We start from the raw sequence: 17,338 nt of genomic DNA on the forward strand, positions 1-17,338 counted from the left end.
GAAGAAAATTTGTAAAAATGTTTAATTTCGATGTTTTACATGTACGTCGCAGCAGTGATAGGGGTGGATCACTTTGTATTATTAACCTTTTCCACACGGACGATATACATCGCTGCACTATCCGGACAGTCCCGTGGACGACGCTATGGTAATGTAGGAATTTTTTTTTTTTTTCGCTTTACTCATTCCGTTTAAATGAACCTTAAGATTTTAACAAAAAATGTAGGGATCGATTGAAACGTGTATTTTTTTTTAAATATAAAAGGCTGCATTACATCTAGCTGTGTCTTTGCTAATATAATTTCTATTCCATTTTATACATTGGCATCGCTGGAATCTCGACCTAATCGCGGTCTGTGTGCAAAGTCCACTCATTCTCTCCGTGGTCTTTCCTCCAAAATCGAAAACGTGCTTGTTAGTTAAAATTGGGTTAATTCAAAGCTGGCCCCTGCAATGCACGACAGTCGCCGTCGGAGGACTTGGACTCGAATACGTGACCCCAAGTTCAAATACTCGTTAAGCGTGGCACAAAAATAAAGTCCCGATGAGCGAGATAAATAACACCTCGTCATTAACTACGATATTGGATTACTATTCGTATTTTCGTGCTTGAATAAAATGTCATTTAATCATTCAAAATGGAAAACGTTGTGTCTTTCTTTCCATCTTTCGTCCAGTTCTCCAGTATGTTCGCCTCTGATTCATTTTGTAATTCGGACATTTCGGTTCGACTTCTCCCCCATTACTTCTTATTACGAAAGAAAAGATGTGCGCATTGCTTGTGTTTTCCTTTCAGTTTCTCCTCTTGGTGTCATTTAGTCGAATTAGGCAGTCGCTTAAGGTGGGGGTTCTTACACTTTTTCAAACCACAGACCCCTTTGAACGGAGGTAAAGTTACCTTAACGTTTGACATTCGGACCAGCTATGGAAGAATTTACATTCAAAAGTAGCTCTCAAAACACAATAAAAGTCCAAAGTAGGTGCAAAATACACATCAAAGCAGCATCAATATAGATAATTTTACTTGGGAATATTGGGACAGCCTTTACATTTTTGTGAACATTACTTAAAACGATTTTACACGATTTAAGGAAAAAAAAAAACAAAATAGACACACAACATAGTGAGATACACTGAGAGGTATGCTACAGTCCAGCGAACAGAACAGAACCATACCGGGTCAATGCCTAATGTTCAGTTTACAATTCCTATTTTGCCCTTTTATTCAATCGAAGACCCTTAAAGTTAAACGTAAAAGACCCTCGCCAAACTCCCAGATTTTTTTCAGCTCAGCGTTTCCATAGACATATATAGATAGACGCCGCATTCACCATGTTGCCCAGTCGACTCCGTAAGACGTAGAATTACTAGACGCCGCATGAACAGCTGCATCGTACGTCAACGTCGCCGCCATATTGCGAGTGGCACTGCTGTGGAGTGAAGTAATGGATAAAGATGCCTCACGCATATGCTGCTTGGGATTGTACAAACCGCTGTACGCTCCAAACAAGACCCCGGGGGATTACATTTCATAGACAAGGCTGAATAATTGTTTTGGTTATAATTGGCCATTAGAAAATCCGGTTTTATAATCCTAGCACTCAAGGTCACCTTACAATAAAATGAAACAACATTAGTAAAATTAAAACGAGAATGATAAATCAAAAAGCAATAATTAGCAAACAAACAAAGAGAACTGACAGTAACAGTGCAAAATTCACAATTGGTATGCCAGTTTGAAAAGATAAGTTTTGAGGGTAGTTTTAAAATGTGTTATTGAATCTATCTGATGTATATGAGAGAAGAGAATTCCCGAGTTGAGGAGCACTATGAGAGACGCTCGAGCTCCCATAGCACAGAGTTTGATGTGTGGTACAGACAGTACAGCTGCAGATGAGGATCTGAGTGAGCAAGACGAGTGTCAGTCTGTAGGGGATCAGTGAGGTTGTGGAGAGCTTTAAATGTTCAGAGCAGTATTTAGTATTGTATTCTGTAGTTAACAGGGAGCCAGTGAAGTTGAGAGAGAATAGGTGTGATATGTTCAGTGGATTTAGAACAGCAGGTTATTATCCTGGCAGCAGACTTTTGAATAAGTTGTAAGCGATGGATACGTTTTTGTGGGATGACAGATAGAATACCATTACAGTAATCTATACGTGAGGTGACGCGGGCATTAACCAATACTTTAATACTGTGTTGCGTAAGAACAGGACAAAGTCTAGAAATGTTTTGGAGATGGAAGAAGACAGTCCGGGAAATGTTACTTATACGGGAAAATTATTTAATAATATTTAATAATTGCCATTATTAGTGTATAAATGGATATAAATAATTGCATTTAAACGATTCACCAAAATCTGTTGTATGTAAACGATACTGTTTTGAACGTTGTTTTTTCATCAGAAAACCCGGTTTCCACATCTACCTGCAATAGTTTAAATGTCACCTTTGCCATTCGCAATATGGCGGATGCACTGACTTATCGTGTCGACGGGGCAACACAGTGAATGCAGCGTCTACCTATGGATGTCTATGGTCGAATTGTGCTGCCTGGATAATAACCTGCTGTTCTAAATCCACTGAACATATCACACCGATTCTCTCTCCACTTCACTGGCTGCCTGTTCACTACTGATAATACAATACACAATACCGCTCTTAACATTTAAAGCTCTCCACAGTCTTGCTCCTGTCTACCTCACTGATCTCCTACAGACTGACACTCCTCCTCGCTCACTCAGATCCTGTAATTCGAGAGTAATTTCAGTCTGGCCATATGGTGCAGCCTTAGTTTGTGGAAGACAGACACAACTAAAGACATGAGCATAAAATGATGGTTGTCAATTTCAAACTGTTTCCTCAATGTGCTCCTTGAGAAAAAACACATCATCTGAACCAATCTCAGCCCAAACTAACTGATCGATCAAAGACGCACTGACAGCTTGCCCTAATGTCGACCTTCGGATAACACGCTCAGCTACTTTGACCACCTTGACTGGACCCTCAGAAGGAGTCATTGGACATCCTTTGTTTTTTAATGTGAGCGAGTGGTAGCTTTGATCATATGATGCCAGTACAGCATCTGTTACCAAACTGGCATGGCACACATCACAGGACAGCTTTCTCCAAATCCCATCTAAGGGCTACCTGACCTCCCACTGCTATCTGAAGGTGGATTTCTTTGGGAAACCTTCAAAGTTTGAGAAATGTTAACAGCTAACAACAATCTACATAGTTAGTGACTGAATACGTTTAGCCAAAATGTTGTTTTGGAGGCACATTTGAGCATGTAAATACATAGCGCTGCTAGTTTAGCCTGGCGTAGCTAAAGTTAAGATTATAAAACGGGATTTTTCTAAAGGCCAAATATAACTAAAAACAATTGTTCAGCCTTGCCTATGAAATGTAATCCCCCGGGATCTGGTCTGTACAATCCCAAGCAGCACATGCGCGAGGCATCTTTATCCATTACTTCACTCTACAGCAGTGACACTCGCAATATGGCGGCGACGTCGAGGTAGGATGCAGCGTCTAGTAATTCTGTGTCTATGAGCGCTACAGCCTTGTTTCTCAAACAGTTGGTCTGCATTTCAAAATAAAAGACTCCTGATGATAACATGTCATGTTAAAAGTATTCGATTGAATAAAAGAGCAAACTAAGAGCGGTAAAATGCACATTAGGCATTAATTAACCTTCAAAAAAATCAATTTTGGATTGATGTCTGTTTTAGCTTTTACCCGGTTGATTTTACGCAGTGTGTTATTTAAAAATATTAACCTATGATCATTAATGTTTACAAGAAAATTCCTAAGTTGTTTTTTGTACATTGATGCCGATACAAGTGTATTGTGCACCCATTTCAGACTTTTGTTTTGGGAGCTCTTTATTATTATTTTTTTCCCAAAAAATAAGGACATTTTTGGGAATACAGTGGTGTGAAAAACTATTTGCCCCCTTCCTGATTTCTTATTCTTTTGCATGTTTGTCACACAAAATGTTTCTGATCATCAAACACATTTAACCATTAGTCAAATATAACACAAGTAAACACAAAATGCAGTTTTTAAATGATGTTTTTTATTATTTAGGGAGAAAAAAAAATCCAAACCTACATGGCCCTGTGTGAAAAAGTAATTGCCCCCTGAACCTAATAACTGGTTGAGCCACCCTTAGCAGCAATAACTGCAATCAAGCATTTGCGATAACTTGCAATGAGTCTTTACAGCTCTGGAGGAATTTTGGCCCACTCATCTTTGCAGAATTGTTGTAATTCAGCTTTATTTGAGGGTTTTCTAGCATGAACCGCCTTTTTAAGGTCATGCCATAGCATCTCAATTGGATTCAGGTCAGGACTTTGACTAGGCCACTCCAAAGTCTTCATTTTGTTTTTCTTCAGCCATTCAGAGGTGGATTTGCTGGTGTGTTTTGGGTCATTGTCCTGTTGCAGCACCCAAGATCGCTTCAGCTTGAGTTGACGAACAGATGGCGGACATTCTCCTTCAGGATTTTTGGTAGACAGTAGAATTCATGGTTCCATCTATCACAGCAAGCCTTCCAGGTCCTGAAGCAGCAAAACAACCCCAGACCATCACACTACCACCACCATATTTTACTGTTGGTATGATGTTCTTTTTCTGAAATGCTGTGTTCCTTTTACGCCAGATGTAACGGGACATTTGCCTTCCAAAAGTTCAACTTTTGTCTCATCAGTCCACAAGGTATTTTCCCAAAAGTCTTGGCAATCATTGAGAAGTTTCTTAGCAAAATTGAGACGAGCCCTAATGTTCTTTTGCTTAACAGTGGTTTGCGTCTTGGAAATCTGCCATGCAGGCCGTTTTGCCCAGTCTCTTTCTTATGGTGGAGTCGTGAACACTGACCTTAATTGAGGCAAGTGAGGCCTGCAGTTCTTTAGACGTTGTCCTGGGGTCTTTTGTGACCTCTCGGATGAGTCGTCTCTGTGCTCTTGGGGTAATTTTGGTCGGCCGACCACTCCTGGGAAGGTTCACCACTGTTCCATGTTTTTGCCATTTGTGGATAATGGCTCTCACTGTGGTTCGCTGGAGTCCCAAAGCTTTAGAAATGGCTTTATAACCTTTACCAGACTGATAGATCTCAATTACTTCTGTTCTCATTTGTTCCTGAATTTCTTTGGATCCTGGCATGATGTCTAGCTTTTGAGGTGCTTTTGGTCTACTTCTCTGTGTCAGGCAGCTCCTATTTAAGTGATTTCTTGATTGAAACAGGTGTGGCAGTAATCAGGAAATTGAACTCAGGTGTGATACACCACAGTTAGGTGATTTTTTAACAAGGGGGCAATTACTTTTTCACACAGGGCCATGTAGGTTTGGATTTTTTTTCTCCCTAAATAATAAAAACCATCATTTAAAAACTGCATTTTGTGTTTACTTGTGTTATATTTGAGTAATGGTTAAATGTGTTTGATGATCAGAAACATTTTGTGTGACAAACATGCAAAAGAATAAGAAATCAGGAAGGGGGCAAATAGTTTTTCACACCACTGTAAAGCATGTTTGTATGAATGTCAGACGCCGAGCCAACTCTCTTATTTCACTTCCCTCGTTTGAGGACCAATGCTGCGTGTTTGCACCGAGTAACTTGTTTGAGTTTTCGTCAGTTTATTATCAGCAGCCTTTTGCCTCAGGCCAGGAGTTTCTCAGCCATCTTCGCTCCATCATACCGCTATGCCGGAAGCCATTACCCAACCGGTGAGGGGCTACGTGCAGTTTTCGTACGGTGTGGATGTATACACATAACGCGTAACGCGTTTGCCAACATAAAAAGGCAGTTTGCAGCAGCGTCCATTTCTTTTTGGTGTCTAGCATTTTGTTAATACTGAACCCCCATTGTTTCATATGGCCTGGACTGTTCATTGGAACAGCGATCACATCACTATCTATGCCAGGTGATGGCAGCTGCCCGCTCAGACGTTGGTGCCTCACAGCTTTCCTGAACCCCCCTGAAGGTAGAGGAGAGGCTCTCTGATTCGCTCCCTCAGTTTTGGAAACACAGCCAGAAACTCATCACGGTAGGTGGCGGGGTGTCAACACGTCAGGAGGGATCTGCTTTACCAGCCAATGAAGTGCTGCCGAATCGCATATGTATGAGGTTGATTAGCATATGGTTGCAGCAGGGCATTGCACCCGCATTCACATATGCACATTTACAAAGTGTGCTTTTTAAACGGTAAATTTCATAGAAATGTGAGTCTGTAAAGTTTTATAAAAAAAAAAAATCTTTTCTGTCATGAAGCGTTTTTGTGCAGTTTTGGTATGCACAGATTTTTATGTTTGAAGTGTTGTAAATGAGGCCCGTGGAGCGCCACAGTAGTTACTGGTTTTTTATTCAAACATATTTCTTAATTAGTGACCAGGTTTTGCTTCTAATGAACTCTTTTGTCTTCCTTCTAATGGACTTGATGTTCAAGACTCAGACTTCTTGTTTCTTTTTTTTTTTTTAAACTTGATTAGCAGCCAAATAATAACAATATATAAAATGAGCCAACTCATGACCAGCAACCTGTGTCCGCCATACAATGTTTTTTTCCTCTCATTAAGCTACACTTCATACCCCAGAATGACAAAAGAAAAAGTTTAGAAATTAGAAAACTTTATTGAATATAAAAAGCTCAGATATTACACTGACATCCACGTATTTGCAATGGCACTTGACATCCCATTTTATTGATCATCACTGCAATGTTTCTACACCTTGTTTGGAGTCCACCTGCGGTCAACTCATTTGACTTCAGATTCTTAGGAAAGGCACACAACTGTCAATAGGAGGTCCGGCAGTTAAACAAAAACCAAAGCATGAATTTGGAGGAATTGCCTGCAGAGCTTACTGACGGGATTGTGTCGAGGTGCAGATCTCAGGAAGGCTACAAAGATTTTCTGCAGCACTGAAGGTTCCCAAGAGCACAGTGGCCTCCGTAATTCTTAAATGGATGAAGTTTGGAACAACCAGGGCTCTTTCTAGCTGCCCGGCCAAAGTGAGCAATCATGTGAGTAGGGCCATAGGTAAGAAAGGTGACCAAGAATATCTAATGGTCACTAAGGCTGAGCTCCCAGGAACCTATTTGGAGATAGGAAAGACTTCCAGAAGGACAACCACCACTGCAACACTCCACTAATCTGGGCCAGAAGAAACATGAAGGCCTGCATGGAGTTTGCAAAAAGGCACCTAAAGGACTCTGAGGCCGTGAGAAACAAGACTTTTTTGTCCGATAAAGCCAAGAATGAACGGTTTGGCATCTGAAGGACACCTGGAAATGCTAATCGCCCATGCAGTACCATTTCAACGGTGAAGCATAGCGGTGGCAGGATCGTGCTGTGCTGTTTTTTTTTTAAGCAGCAGGGACTACAAGACTAGGCAGAGTTGAGGGAAAGGTGAACAGAACAAAGTTCAGAGATAACCTTAGTGAAAATCTGCTCTGGGGTGATCGGGGCCGAAGGTTCACCTTCCCAACAAGCCAATGAGCCTCAGCACAAAGCAGCGACGACCCTGGAGGGGCTTAGGGGTCAACTCTGTGAATGTTCCCAAGTGGCCCACATTTCCTCTCTCCTGTAAAAAAAGCTGTCCATCCACCCTGACAGAACTTGTGAAATCTTCAGAGAAGTTTGGTTGGGAGTATGCGCTGCTACAGTGTGTTGTCCCTCCCAGCACACAAACGGGTCAGCGCCACACTGGTTTAAAAACGGTGGCCAGAGGGCAGAGTGTCAGAAAATCCCCAAATTCTGGTGTGTGAAGCCCGTCATGGCAAACCCAAGTCTTCTCTCTACAAGATTTGCTGCCAGAGGGTTTCCGGGAAGTACTGGGTAAGGTAAAGGGTCCCAGGACTTGTGTCAATGGGATATTTCAGTTTTTATTTTTAATAAACTTGCTGAAGTGTCTAAAATGTAGTTTTGCTTTGTCAGTCTGGGTTATTGAGTGTTGTTTGATGTGATGAAACATTGAATTTAAATGATTTTAACACGAACCACAACTTAAAGTGGGGAAAAAAGTGAAGGAGTACAACATGCTAACCTGTGCCCAAGTTCAGAGGATGGAGCATGCTGGCAAAGCTGATGCACTTCCCAAAAGAAACTGCTTAAAACATTAACTGTCGTAACTTTTATTTATTTTTTTTTTTAGAATTTGTTAAGGCTGAGTCTAAAGGCATCCTGCGAAACATTGGCAGTAGTTGGAAGAAATGTCCACTACAGAAGTCGGCCGCTTATGACCTCCTCTTTGCACTTGAAGTGTGGCTGTCAACTTCCTGGGGCACCTGCTAATGTATTGGGCACAAAACGATTTGTACAGAAGTACTCCAGTGCTGTAGCGCCAAAGAAAAACTCAGAGACCGAGGAGAACAAAGGCCATTTAGACGAAAAGTTTACACTGTTGTACAGGTTCCCAGCCATTAAATTTCTTCGAGTGGTTTCAAGGCTTAAACTGCTTCAGACTGGCATCACCATTGTTGTGCTTCCCTCAGTATATTACCTTTATGTTCAGGGTGAGGCCACATACACACTCTTTGCCTACAGCACTGGCATTGCCATCTTTGCTGCAGTGATGCTTTACTCCATGAGCCATTATCTACGTCGAGTAATAGGAATGATGTACCTGAATGAGAGCAAAACGGTTCTAAAAGTTTCTCATCTTACATTCTGGGGTAAGAGGCATGACTTCCATGTTCCAGTGCATGATGTTATACCACTTGGGGACACTGGTGACTCTCATAATGAAGTGCTATTACAGTTGAAGCGATACAGCCAGCCAGAAGTGTTGTACTTCACCTGCAGGCTGGGTCAGGTTATTGATAGTGAAAGATTTACACACGTCTTTGGAAAACCGTGATGGGGAGCGTCAGGCAATCAATCAATCAGTCAGTCAAGTTACCGTGGAAGTGACTAGCGCCTTATATGAAGCACGCAGTGACAGCAGCACCAGGCCGGGTGTGCGCACTTTACAGTAATTGGACGTCTGCTCAGCGAATAAACTGCTACATAGGAGCAAACGTCCAGTAAAGGGAAGAAGGCCATACAGGATACTGGTCACTTGGGCCAGTTTGCAAACATAAGTTGTGTTAATTGATGTAAAGTACCAATGGAAATGGTTTTTCCATGACAGCATATGGAATTAAACTCTGTTTTTATATTAAAGCTTTTTGTGTATCATTTTCTTAAAAAACAATTGAGTGAGTGCTTTAGCAGCATCCTCCTCCATGCAATGTTCTTCATAGCTCCTCCTGAAATCAAAGTCACATCAATTGACATATTAAAAATTACACTTAAATGTATTTTATTATACTAAGATCTCTTCAACACGATATTTCGAACATATAGTTTTATTACAACAAAATTTGGCACAGATTAGTTCACAGATTATAAAACAAAAAACAGCAGATGTTTAGAAGTTTGTTATACAACAAGCAAAGGAACTCGATTGCCAACTGACTGGCATGAACTTGCAAACCGCAGATCAATCCCATTTAGAAAAGGAGGAAATGCATTTAATCTGCAGCAAGTGAACTTGAAATAAAACTGCAGTACAAACATTTTACAACGTATGAACACGTGTGAAGAAATGTACCCGACAAACCTATGATGGGTTTTCAAAAATTTAATGTCTAACGCAAGTGTAGTGCTGGTGCACGGCTGACTTTGACGCAACTCTTTTGTATTTTATGTTCTCCAAATGTTATGTTCAACAAGTCTTTGCTTTTGAATCGGTCATTTGCCAGTTTTGGGTATAATTTACAACTGTCGTGATGCTCTGTATAATATGAAGTACAATTACCCGTCAAAATATTTTTCATTATTTAACTTTTAGACAAACTGTACTTATTGAGAAAAGTGCAGTTTTAGTGACAAAATGTAAAAAAGAATTAAAAAGTATCCATTCTTTCTCTTAAAATATTACAACTGAAATTAGTCCTGAAGTTTGTGCCTAAAATTATTGTAGTCTGAATACTTGGAGGTGGTAAATCATAAATCCTGCAAAAAAAAAAAGAAATTGTAGAATTCACCTTCCCTCTGAAACATTTCAGATTTATGTTTGGTGTAATGCAATATAGCTTTAAAATAAAATAAAATAAAAACACAGTGGATGTTCTAGTTGGCCAGTCGTGCGTGTGTTAACAGTGGTGTTGCAGTGTGCAGAGTTCTTTAAATTAGCGTATGCTACTCAGATTCTCACTTTTATAAACATATGAAGTAGAACTTCCATCTTAAGCCATTTTAAGTAATGTGTGTTAAAAGGCAGTAAACAGTAAGCAGCTCAAAACATACCTTCATTTTAAGACATATTTTCACATTTGTGCTTAAACTTTTTCTCCTGAAAACTCAAAAAAGTTGAAGATTTACATTTTTGCCTAGAAAGAGGTAACATTTAAAAATGTTGTTTAGATGTACATTTTCCTTCAAAGTCCAGTTTATTTACACCTTTAAGATCAAATCTAAAGTGCTTTAAACACTTGTCAGTACAATATAGGCATGCATTAAACAACAACTCCATTTAGTTTTTCTTCATACTAATGTAGTGTTAAGTTATTAAGAATTAAGACTACGTTCTGATACACTGCTCGCCAGTCCTTCATTATACCATTCCACTAATGTGTATCCCTAATCGTCTTAAGCCAGCGAGAAGCTAAGATATGCATGTTCTGCTAAACAATATGCAAAACGTGACACCTAAATTTATATCTAGTTAAGTTATTCCCAGCCCTGGAACCATGCGAGAGATTTGCTTTTAAGAGTTACACAAGTGCTTCCTTTCAAAGGCAAATATAATTAAACTAAACTTGAACCTTTATTTTTAAAAGTACTTGTACGTTTCTGCTAAATATCTTCGAGTGTCAGTTCTTGTATAGTGCAGCAGCCATACTGGATACACGACAGGTAAACTCACAGCAGCCATTTTAATCAGCAAGTGTCATCCTTGGTTATTACACTCTATAGTATGCAACGGAATTTAAAGACTACTGCTTGTTCTTCATTTTATATAGATAGACGGGGTCATGAGAAAATGTGCCAGGATTTTAAAAATGTGGCATCTCTTTACACATTGAAAAATACTCTTTACAAAATGTGTGACCTTAATATTTAATGCAATATCTTAGACACGCCGTGTGAGCATTTACCTGCGTCACAAAAATGCAGGCTGCTTTATAAATGTTCATTCCAGTTAATGGTCTCGGGGTTTTGGCTTTGTAAATCTAAGACTGGTAGGTGGCAACATTAGCCCGTAAACACAAGGGAACACTGCAGGAGGGTCTTTTTTTGGTTTTGGTGCAAAATTAATTCAAGGAAAAAAACCCAAAACTATTGCTTTATCTATTTAGAAGAACAGTCTTGCTAGACAATATGCTATTGTGCTCCAGTCTGCCAAGAAGCACCAATAATGGCACCTACCCCTCCCACCTGCCCATGCAAACTATTACATTTGCACATTACTATTGTGTTTTAAACCTGGCAGAGATGGAGCTAGCTGGAGGTTCACACACAGCCAAACAAGGGTCCACCACTTTACCCCAGGTTTTACACAAGTATAATTTTGAACATATTTTAAACTAATCATTAAAAAATGTATGTCTTTTCATTTTGTATAACAATTCACAAAATTTGTGGATGCCTTGTTTTTCCGTCTATTTGGCAAAAAAGATGGGTTTATACCCTGTGCTTTACATTGACACAAAACCCCTGTTCCAGCTTATTTTAATTCTGCCAAGATGTCATTGAAGATATTCAAGAAGAGATGAGCGTGATGTTCTTTAAAGACCAAAGCAGGACGGAACCTTATTGATCGTTCTCCACAGCCTCCAAGGACTACACCTGGATGGACATATAAGAGAAAATTAAAGCTTGCCTCAGTTTCACAAATTGTTCCTTTTTTGCTGCCTGTTGTGGATTTCTTTTAAATAATCCTTCTCAATCATCCGTTAAGGGCTCCACTTCTTTTACTCACCAATTGAGGGCAGCAAATCAGCTCTAGGTCTTCTCAAATGGACACTTCACCCAAAAATGAATTTTTTAAATATGTTACTCGCCCCATGTGCTTTATAGTGATGACCAACAAAAAAAAAAAATTGGACAGAATGGACAGAATGGCACTCTAAGTTGGGCAGCACGGTGGCACAGTAGGTAGCACTGCCGCCTCGCAGTTAGGAGACCCAGGTTCGCTTCCCGGGTCCTTTCTGCGTGGAGTTTGCATGTTCTCCCTGTGGCTACGTGGGTTTCCTCCCTCAGTCCAAAGACATGAAGGTAAGGTGCACCAACGATTCTAAATTGTCCCTGGTGTGTGCGTGTGCCCTGCAGCGGACTGGTGTCCTGCCCAGTGTTTGTTTCCTGTGTCTTGTGCCCTGTGCTGGCTGGGATTGGCTCCAGCAGACCCCCCCATGACCCTGTAGTTAGGATATATCAGGTTGGATAATGGATGGATGGCACTCTAAGTTGACCCAAGCTGGACCACAGCAAACTATGCCAAAAACACGTACGGAAAAGCTTCTGAATCCCAGACAGGAAGAACTATTGACCAATGAATGAGGGGAGGTGCAGATCTTCAATTTGAAGGCTCAATCCCATGCAAATTGTGCACCCTTTTCAGGCCCTGTGCTGATTTTTCTGGAAGCATATATTTAAGAATATTTTGAAAGGAAATGTATGCATTTTGCACATTGTAGGTATACGTCTGGATAAGTGACATATGGATAATCTGATGCAAGTAACGTATTTCCCCGTGGACAATCTTCTGTGGTCCAGCGTTTGGTCACTACAGAGCACCATTCTAAAATAAACTTTTTAACATCTATACAGTATTCTCCATGAAAACAGAAGATTAAGCTTTTTTTTTTCTCAGTCATCACTACAAAACACAGGAGGTAAGGAACATACAGAAAACATCGCTTTTGGGTGGAATAGTTCTCTAAGCTGCTTTGACAAGACAAAGACATTACTAAACTTATATAAGCACAGATAACAAAGGACAGCCTTTTATAGATTGTGAAAAGTTAGTTAATAGGAAAGTTAGAAACTTAAAGTAAATTTATCTCATGATTAAATTGTTAAGGTGTAGCTGGCAGTGATCCTTTCTTCAATAAAAGCAACATGTACAAATATGCAGATATATAAATTGTATAAAGAAACATAGGAAAATAAATTTTCCTTCCCATGCCCCATTTTCCATTACAATTCTGAAGTCAGTAATGACCAAAAACGCCTTTAGTGCTGTGTACAGCAATGCAGGGTCCATCTTCTTTAAACATCCATGTCCTTCTATATCCAGCTTCACATAAATTATATCTGAGTAAGTATATTTTCGTTAAAATTCAGATTGTATACATCACTTCAGAGGTTCAACCACAGCTACTGTGCCTAGGGTTGCCAGACTGTAAGTACCTGAACTTGCATATTTAAGCAAAGCCTTGCAGATCAGACAATGAAAAAGTATTTATTCGCGTCTATACTGCTTCAAAACCTCTGCATGGCTGTCAGTATGCCAACCGAGGGTGAAGTATTAGATTCTAGAGGAAACACAGGCTTAGTAAGCTTTCAGTTTGGTTTTTATGATGATGTTGTTTTAAAACTGCAGAACTTGAAGGCACCCTGAGATACGTGACGTGAGCTATTAGGTGCAAAGTTTTATAAATCAAGTACTAGTCCTTTAGATACAAACAGACCACCGTAAGGGAGTTTAGATTTGTCACATGTTATCATACATCATTGATCTTTATAAGTCTAACTTTTTTTTTTTACATCCATCTTCCATTCAAAAAGGATAAAAATTAATGTATCAATCAATTCTTCTTAGGAAAGAAATATTTTCTATTACCTTTACTTCTTGCCTTTTCAATCAAGGTATTTCTTATTTGGTCATTTTTAGCATCAATAGCACAAAATGTGCCCACACCTCTGGCAGCACTCAAAATATGTGGAAAACGAAGCTGTAAAATAAAAAATATATATGTATACATACATATATATATATATATATAAAAATAAAAATACAAACACACACACAGATATAATTATTACTTAACAAAAGAAATCTGGAAACACTCATTGAAGCATCACCTCCCTCATCTATATATATATATATCTATATATATATATATATATATATATATATATATATATATATATATATATATATATATATATATATATATATCTACCACCTCCCTCATCTATATATATATAAAAGTCAAAGTGTGTATGTATATTCCAGCATCATGTCTGAACGGCTGGAACAATTTTCATGAAACTTGGTACATGTTTCTCAATGGTTGACTAAAAATACTGTGGGCTGAAATCAGCCCTAACCCACCCCCTTCTGGTTCTGGGTAGGGTTGGTGGTGATCTTACAGTCTTGTATGCATGTTATCATCCAGTTGACACTCGGAACGACCACCAGAGGGCGAACATGAGACGACTGCCAGCAATCTTTATGTTTGAGCCCCACTGCCCGCCTGTTGCTTTTGAAATTAAACAGAGTTGGTCAGTTCCGACTGTGATGGGCTGGCGTCCTGCCTTGCACCCTGTGTTGGCTGGGATTGGCTGCAGCAGACCCCCGTGACCCTGTGTTAGGATATAGTGGGTTGGCAAATGACTGACTGACTGACTGGCTGGTTCCAAGCATCAACTGGATCATAACATACATACAAGACTGCAAGACAAGCACATTAATGAGTCTTCATTGTTTGTTAATTTAATTTTTTTTTTTTTAAAGTTTTGTTTTTTTAAATTATATTTTTCTCAAACAAACTTTATTTTCTTCCCGGACAATTTCCCGGGTATTTCAGCTAGTACTGTATAATATAAAACCAAACAGAAAACATCATAACAATACATTTACTAACAGTTGCACCTAAGATTATTCTGTAAGACACCACATGAGAACAGGCTAAAGCAGGCATAGGCAAAGCGTCCCACCCCTCTGCTTTGGCCACATCTGGGATGGATGCACACTGCAATGTACACTGGGAAATTAAGTTGAAAAAACGAACAAGTCAAAAACTGAATGATTAAAACTTTACAAACAACATTAATGGTGGAGAATAATTGAAACACTGCTTTGAAAGGTAAAAGAAATTAGTATCCAGGCAACTGATACACGCATCTTACAGCAAAGGGACAAATGCTTTTGAAGAAAGTGGAGAAAATTACAATGATTTCTGAATCCCTTTTGGAACAGAGTCCATCTATATTATATATATATATGTATATGTATGATTACATCTCGCCTGAAGAAGGGGCCCGAGTTGCCTTGAAAGCTTGCATATTGTAGTCTTTGTAGTTAGCCAATAAAAGGTGTCATTTTGCTTGATCTCTCTCTCTCTCTCTCATCAGAAAGATACTATCATCTGAATTATAAAAATAATATATAATGACATAATTAGTGACTTCATATCTACCCACGCTATTAAATTTTGTGGCTTTTCCTTTACATTTTCGAAACATTTTATTCACGATTTAAAGTTATAGTGCATTTGAAAATGTATATGTCATGTGTATTGCCTTGATTGCCAAAACACCAGCAAATATATGCAATATAAACCTTGGTCTTTATGAAAGTGCAACTGATGTGTTTAAAACTAAATGTCTTTATAAAATGGAACATTCAAGTTACCTGCAAGTCATATAAACCATTCAACAAAACCTTTCCAGATTTTTGAACTTCATCCATGAGTTTCTCTGTTTTGATAACATTCAAAACTTCACTTAATAGAATGTTTTTAGAGGGATCTCCCATCCACGTATTGAAGATTCGATAGGGCTATGAGAAAAGAATGCTTAGTATTAGATCTAGATTGAAAGCTTGCAAACTATAATCCTCATATAGTGGCAACTAATACAAAACAAAAAATAGAGGGCAAATTCTTTCTTTTTTTCCCAGCTTGTTTTGTTGACAGCTGTAGATGTCAGGACTAACATACCCCATCAGGAGTTAGTTCATCCTTATGAAAATAGCCTCCTGTAAGCATTTTCTTACTGAATGATACAACATCTGCTGGGTCATCCATTCCCCAGTGTTCATGAGCCCAGAATTTTCCAGTACAGCCACCTCCTGTCTGAACCTCATCCACATGGAATGCCGCACCATGCTATAGAGAAGAAAGGAGAAAGATTTATTTTACCTGCACAGAGTATTTGCATTCTTATTTTATAATTTTTACATCCACTTGTCCAAGTGTGGGTTATCAGAAGTAAGCCAGGTTCTGCCTGTCACCAGACTTCCCAATTTCTTGCAACCGTCTCCAGTGCCTCTAGTAAATCTTGCTCCAGTTTCAGGCCTCTCTCTCCTGAAGTACCCAAAAATTAACTACATTTTCAATCATTTGAATGTGCAAGCACTTTCATATTGGTCACTAAGCAAAGTTTATTACTATTGCCAAAAACAGGTATGTAGCTTACACTTTAAGGGACTACTACTTGCATTTCATTATCATCCAGTACAAAATCCAGAGAAGTTTAGTCTCAGTATTAATAAGGGTATTCACCAAGGCATGTTAATGCAATAGTCAACATTTTCGACGTATCATACACTGTGAAAAGGACCATAACCTATTTTGGTGCACTACATGGATCAGAAGGGAATGGAAAGCACATTTTTGGCCCTTAATGTAAGTTCCTATGTAGTCTTACCTGCAACTGTAGTGCTGCATTTTTGCAATTTCAATGTTTAATTTTATTACCCCATACTTGGAAATTAATTTGTTCATGTACAATACAATAAAATGAAGAAAAAAGGCAAAAATAGGATAAAAACATTAGTCATGTCATGATCTTTTATTCCCTGTTTAATGAATAACCAAAAGGCACTTGTATTGCTCCTGAATCATTTGCAGAGGGAAAGCGATACTTTTGCATGACATTAGATTTGAAGGCACTAATGGACATTCTGACTACTTCAAACTAGGCACCAAAAAACGGCCAAAGGATATCACACACAAACAGTAGGTACAGTATGAAACTTTTTGGTGTAGATACCCCCTGTCTACAAAAATCTTGAACAGGACAGGAAAAATGCAGCATCACTGGAATCTTCGGACCCCTTAAAGAAGAAAATCTTTATATACAGGATACCGAACAACTCTTCCCCACTCATACGTAGAGTGAAGTTCATACACCTGCAACTAGGAAGTGCCATACAACCAATAAAAAAAGACAAAAGGTTTAATTTTGCCATCATAAGAATAAAAAATGTAGTCTCGACGGTAGGGTCAGACAAAACATGATCCAATTTTCCATTAATAACTGCCCACCAAGATCAAAAGGCACAAAATAGCACATCTCTAAGAATGTCTGTTTCAAACAAACTCCTCTACTCTGCCACTTTATC

At 39.0% G+C, this 17,338-nt stretch overlaps 2 protein-coding genes across 5 annotated transcripts in view; one reads left to right on the top strand and one right to left on the bottom strand.

Annotated features, from left to right (window-relative positions):
• Positions 1 to 24: 24 nt before the first annotated feature.
• tmem186 (transmembrane protein 186) lies at positions 25 to 9,162 on the top strand. 2 transcript variants are annotated; one of them, XM_039776301.1, is made up of 2 exons: positions 25 to 148; positions 8,153 to 9,162. In XM_039776301.1, exons 1-2 carry the CDS (start codon positions 146 to 148, stop codon positions 8,855 to 8,857), a joined length of 708 nt encoding a protein of 235 aa, XP_039632235.1. In that variant the 5' UTR covers positions 25 to 145; the 3' UTR covers positions 8,858 to 9,162. The 2 variants fall into 2 exon arrangements, with proteins under 2 accessions (XP_039632235.1, XP_039632236.1); XM_039776302.1 differs by lacking the exon at positions 25 to 148 and adding an exon at positions 5,510 to 6,047.
• A 122-nt stretch (positions 9,163 to 9,284) lies between these two features.
• Positions 9,285 to 17,338, bottom strand: part of abat (4-aminobutyrate aminotransferase) — a 61,489-nt gene continuing 53,435 nt past the window's right edge. For all 3 annotated transcript variants that reach the window (XM_039776297.1, XM_039776299.1, XM_039776298.1), the window contains exons 13-16: positions 15,933 to 16,100; positions 15,626 to 15,772; positions 13,829 to 13,940; positions 9,285 to 11,832 (exon numbers count right to left, since the gene is read on the bottom strand). In XM_039776297.1, coding sequence (XP_039632231.1) covers positions 11,711 to 11,832; positions 13,829 to 13,940; positions 15,626 to 15,772; positions 15,933 to 16,100 — 549 coding nt within the window. In that variant the 3' untranslated portion in view covers positions 9,285 to 11,710. The remainder of the gene's footprint in view (positions 11,833 to 13,828; positions 13,941 to 15,625; positions 15,773 to 15,932; positions 16,101 to 17,338) is intronic.

The sequence above is a fragment of the Polypterus senegalus genome, chromosome 13 (assembly GCF_016835505.1).
Source record: "Polypterus senegalus isolate Bchr_013 chromosome 13, ASM1683550v1, whole genome shotgun sequence".
Lineage (NCBI taxonomy): Eukaryota > Metazoa > Chordata > Cladistia > Polypteriformes > Polypteridae > Polypterus > Polypterus senegalus.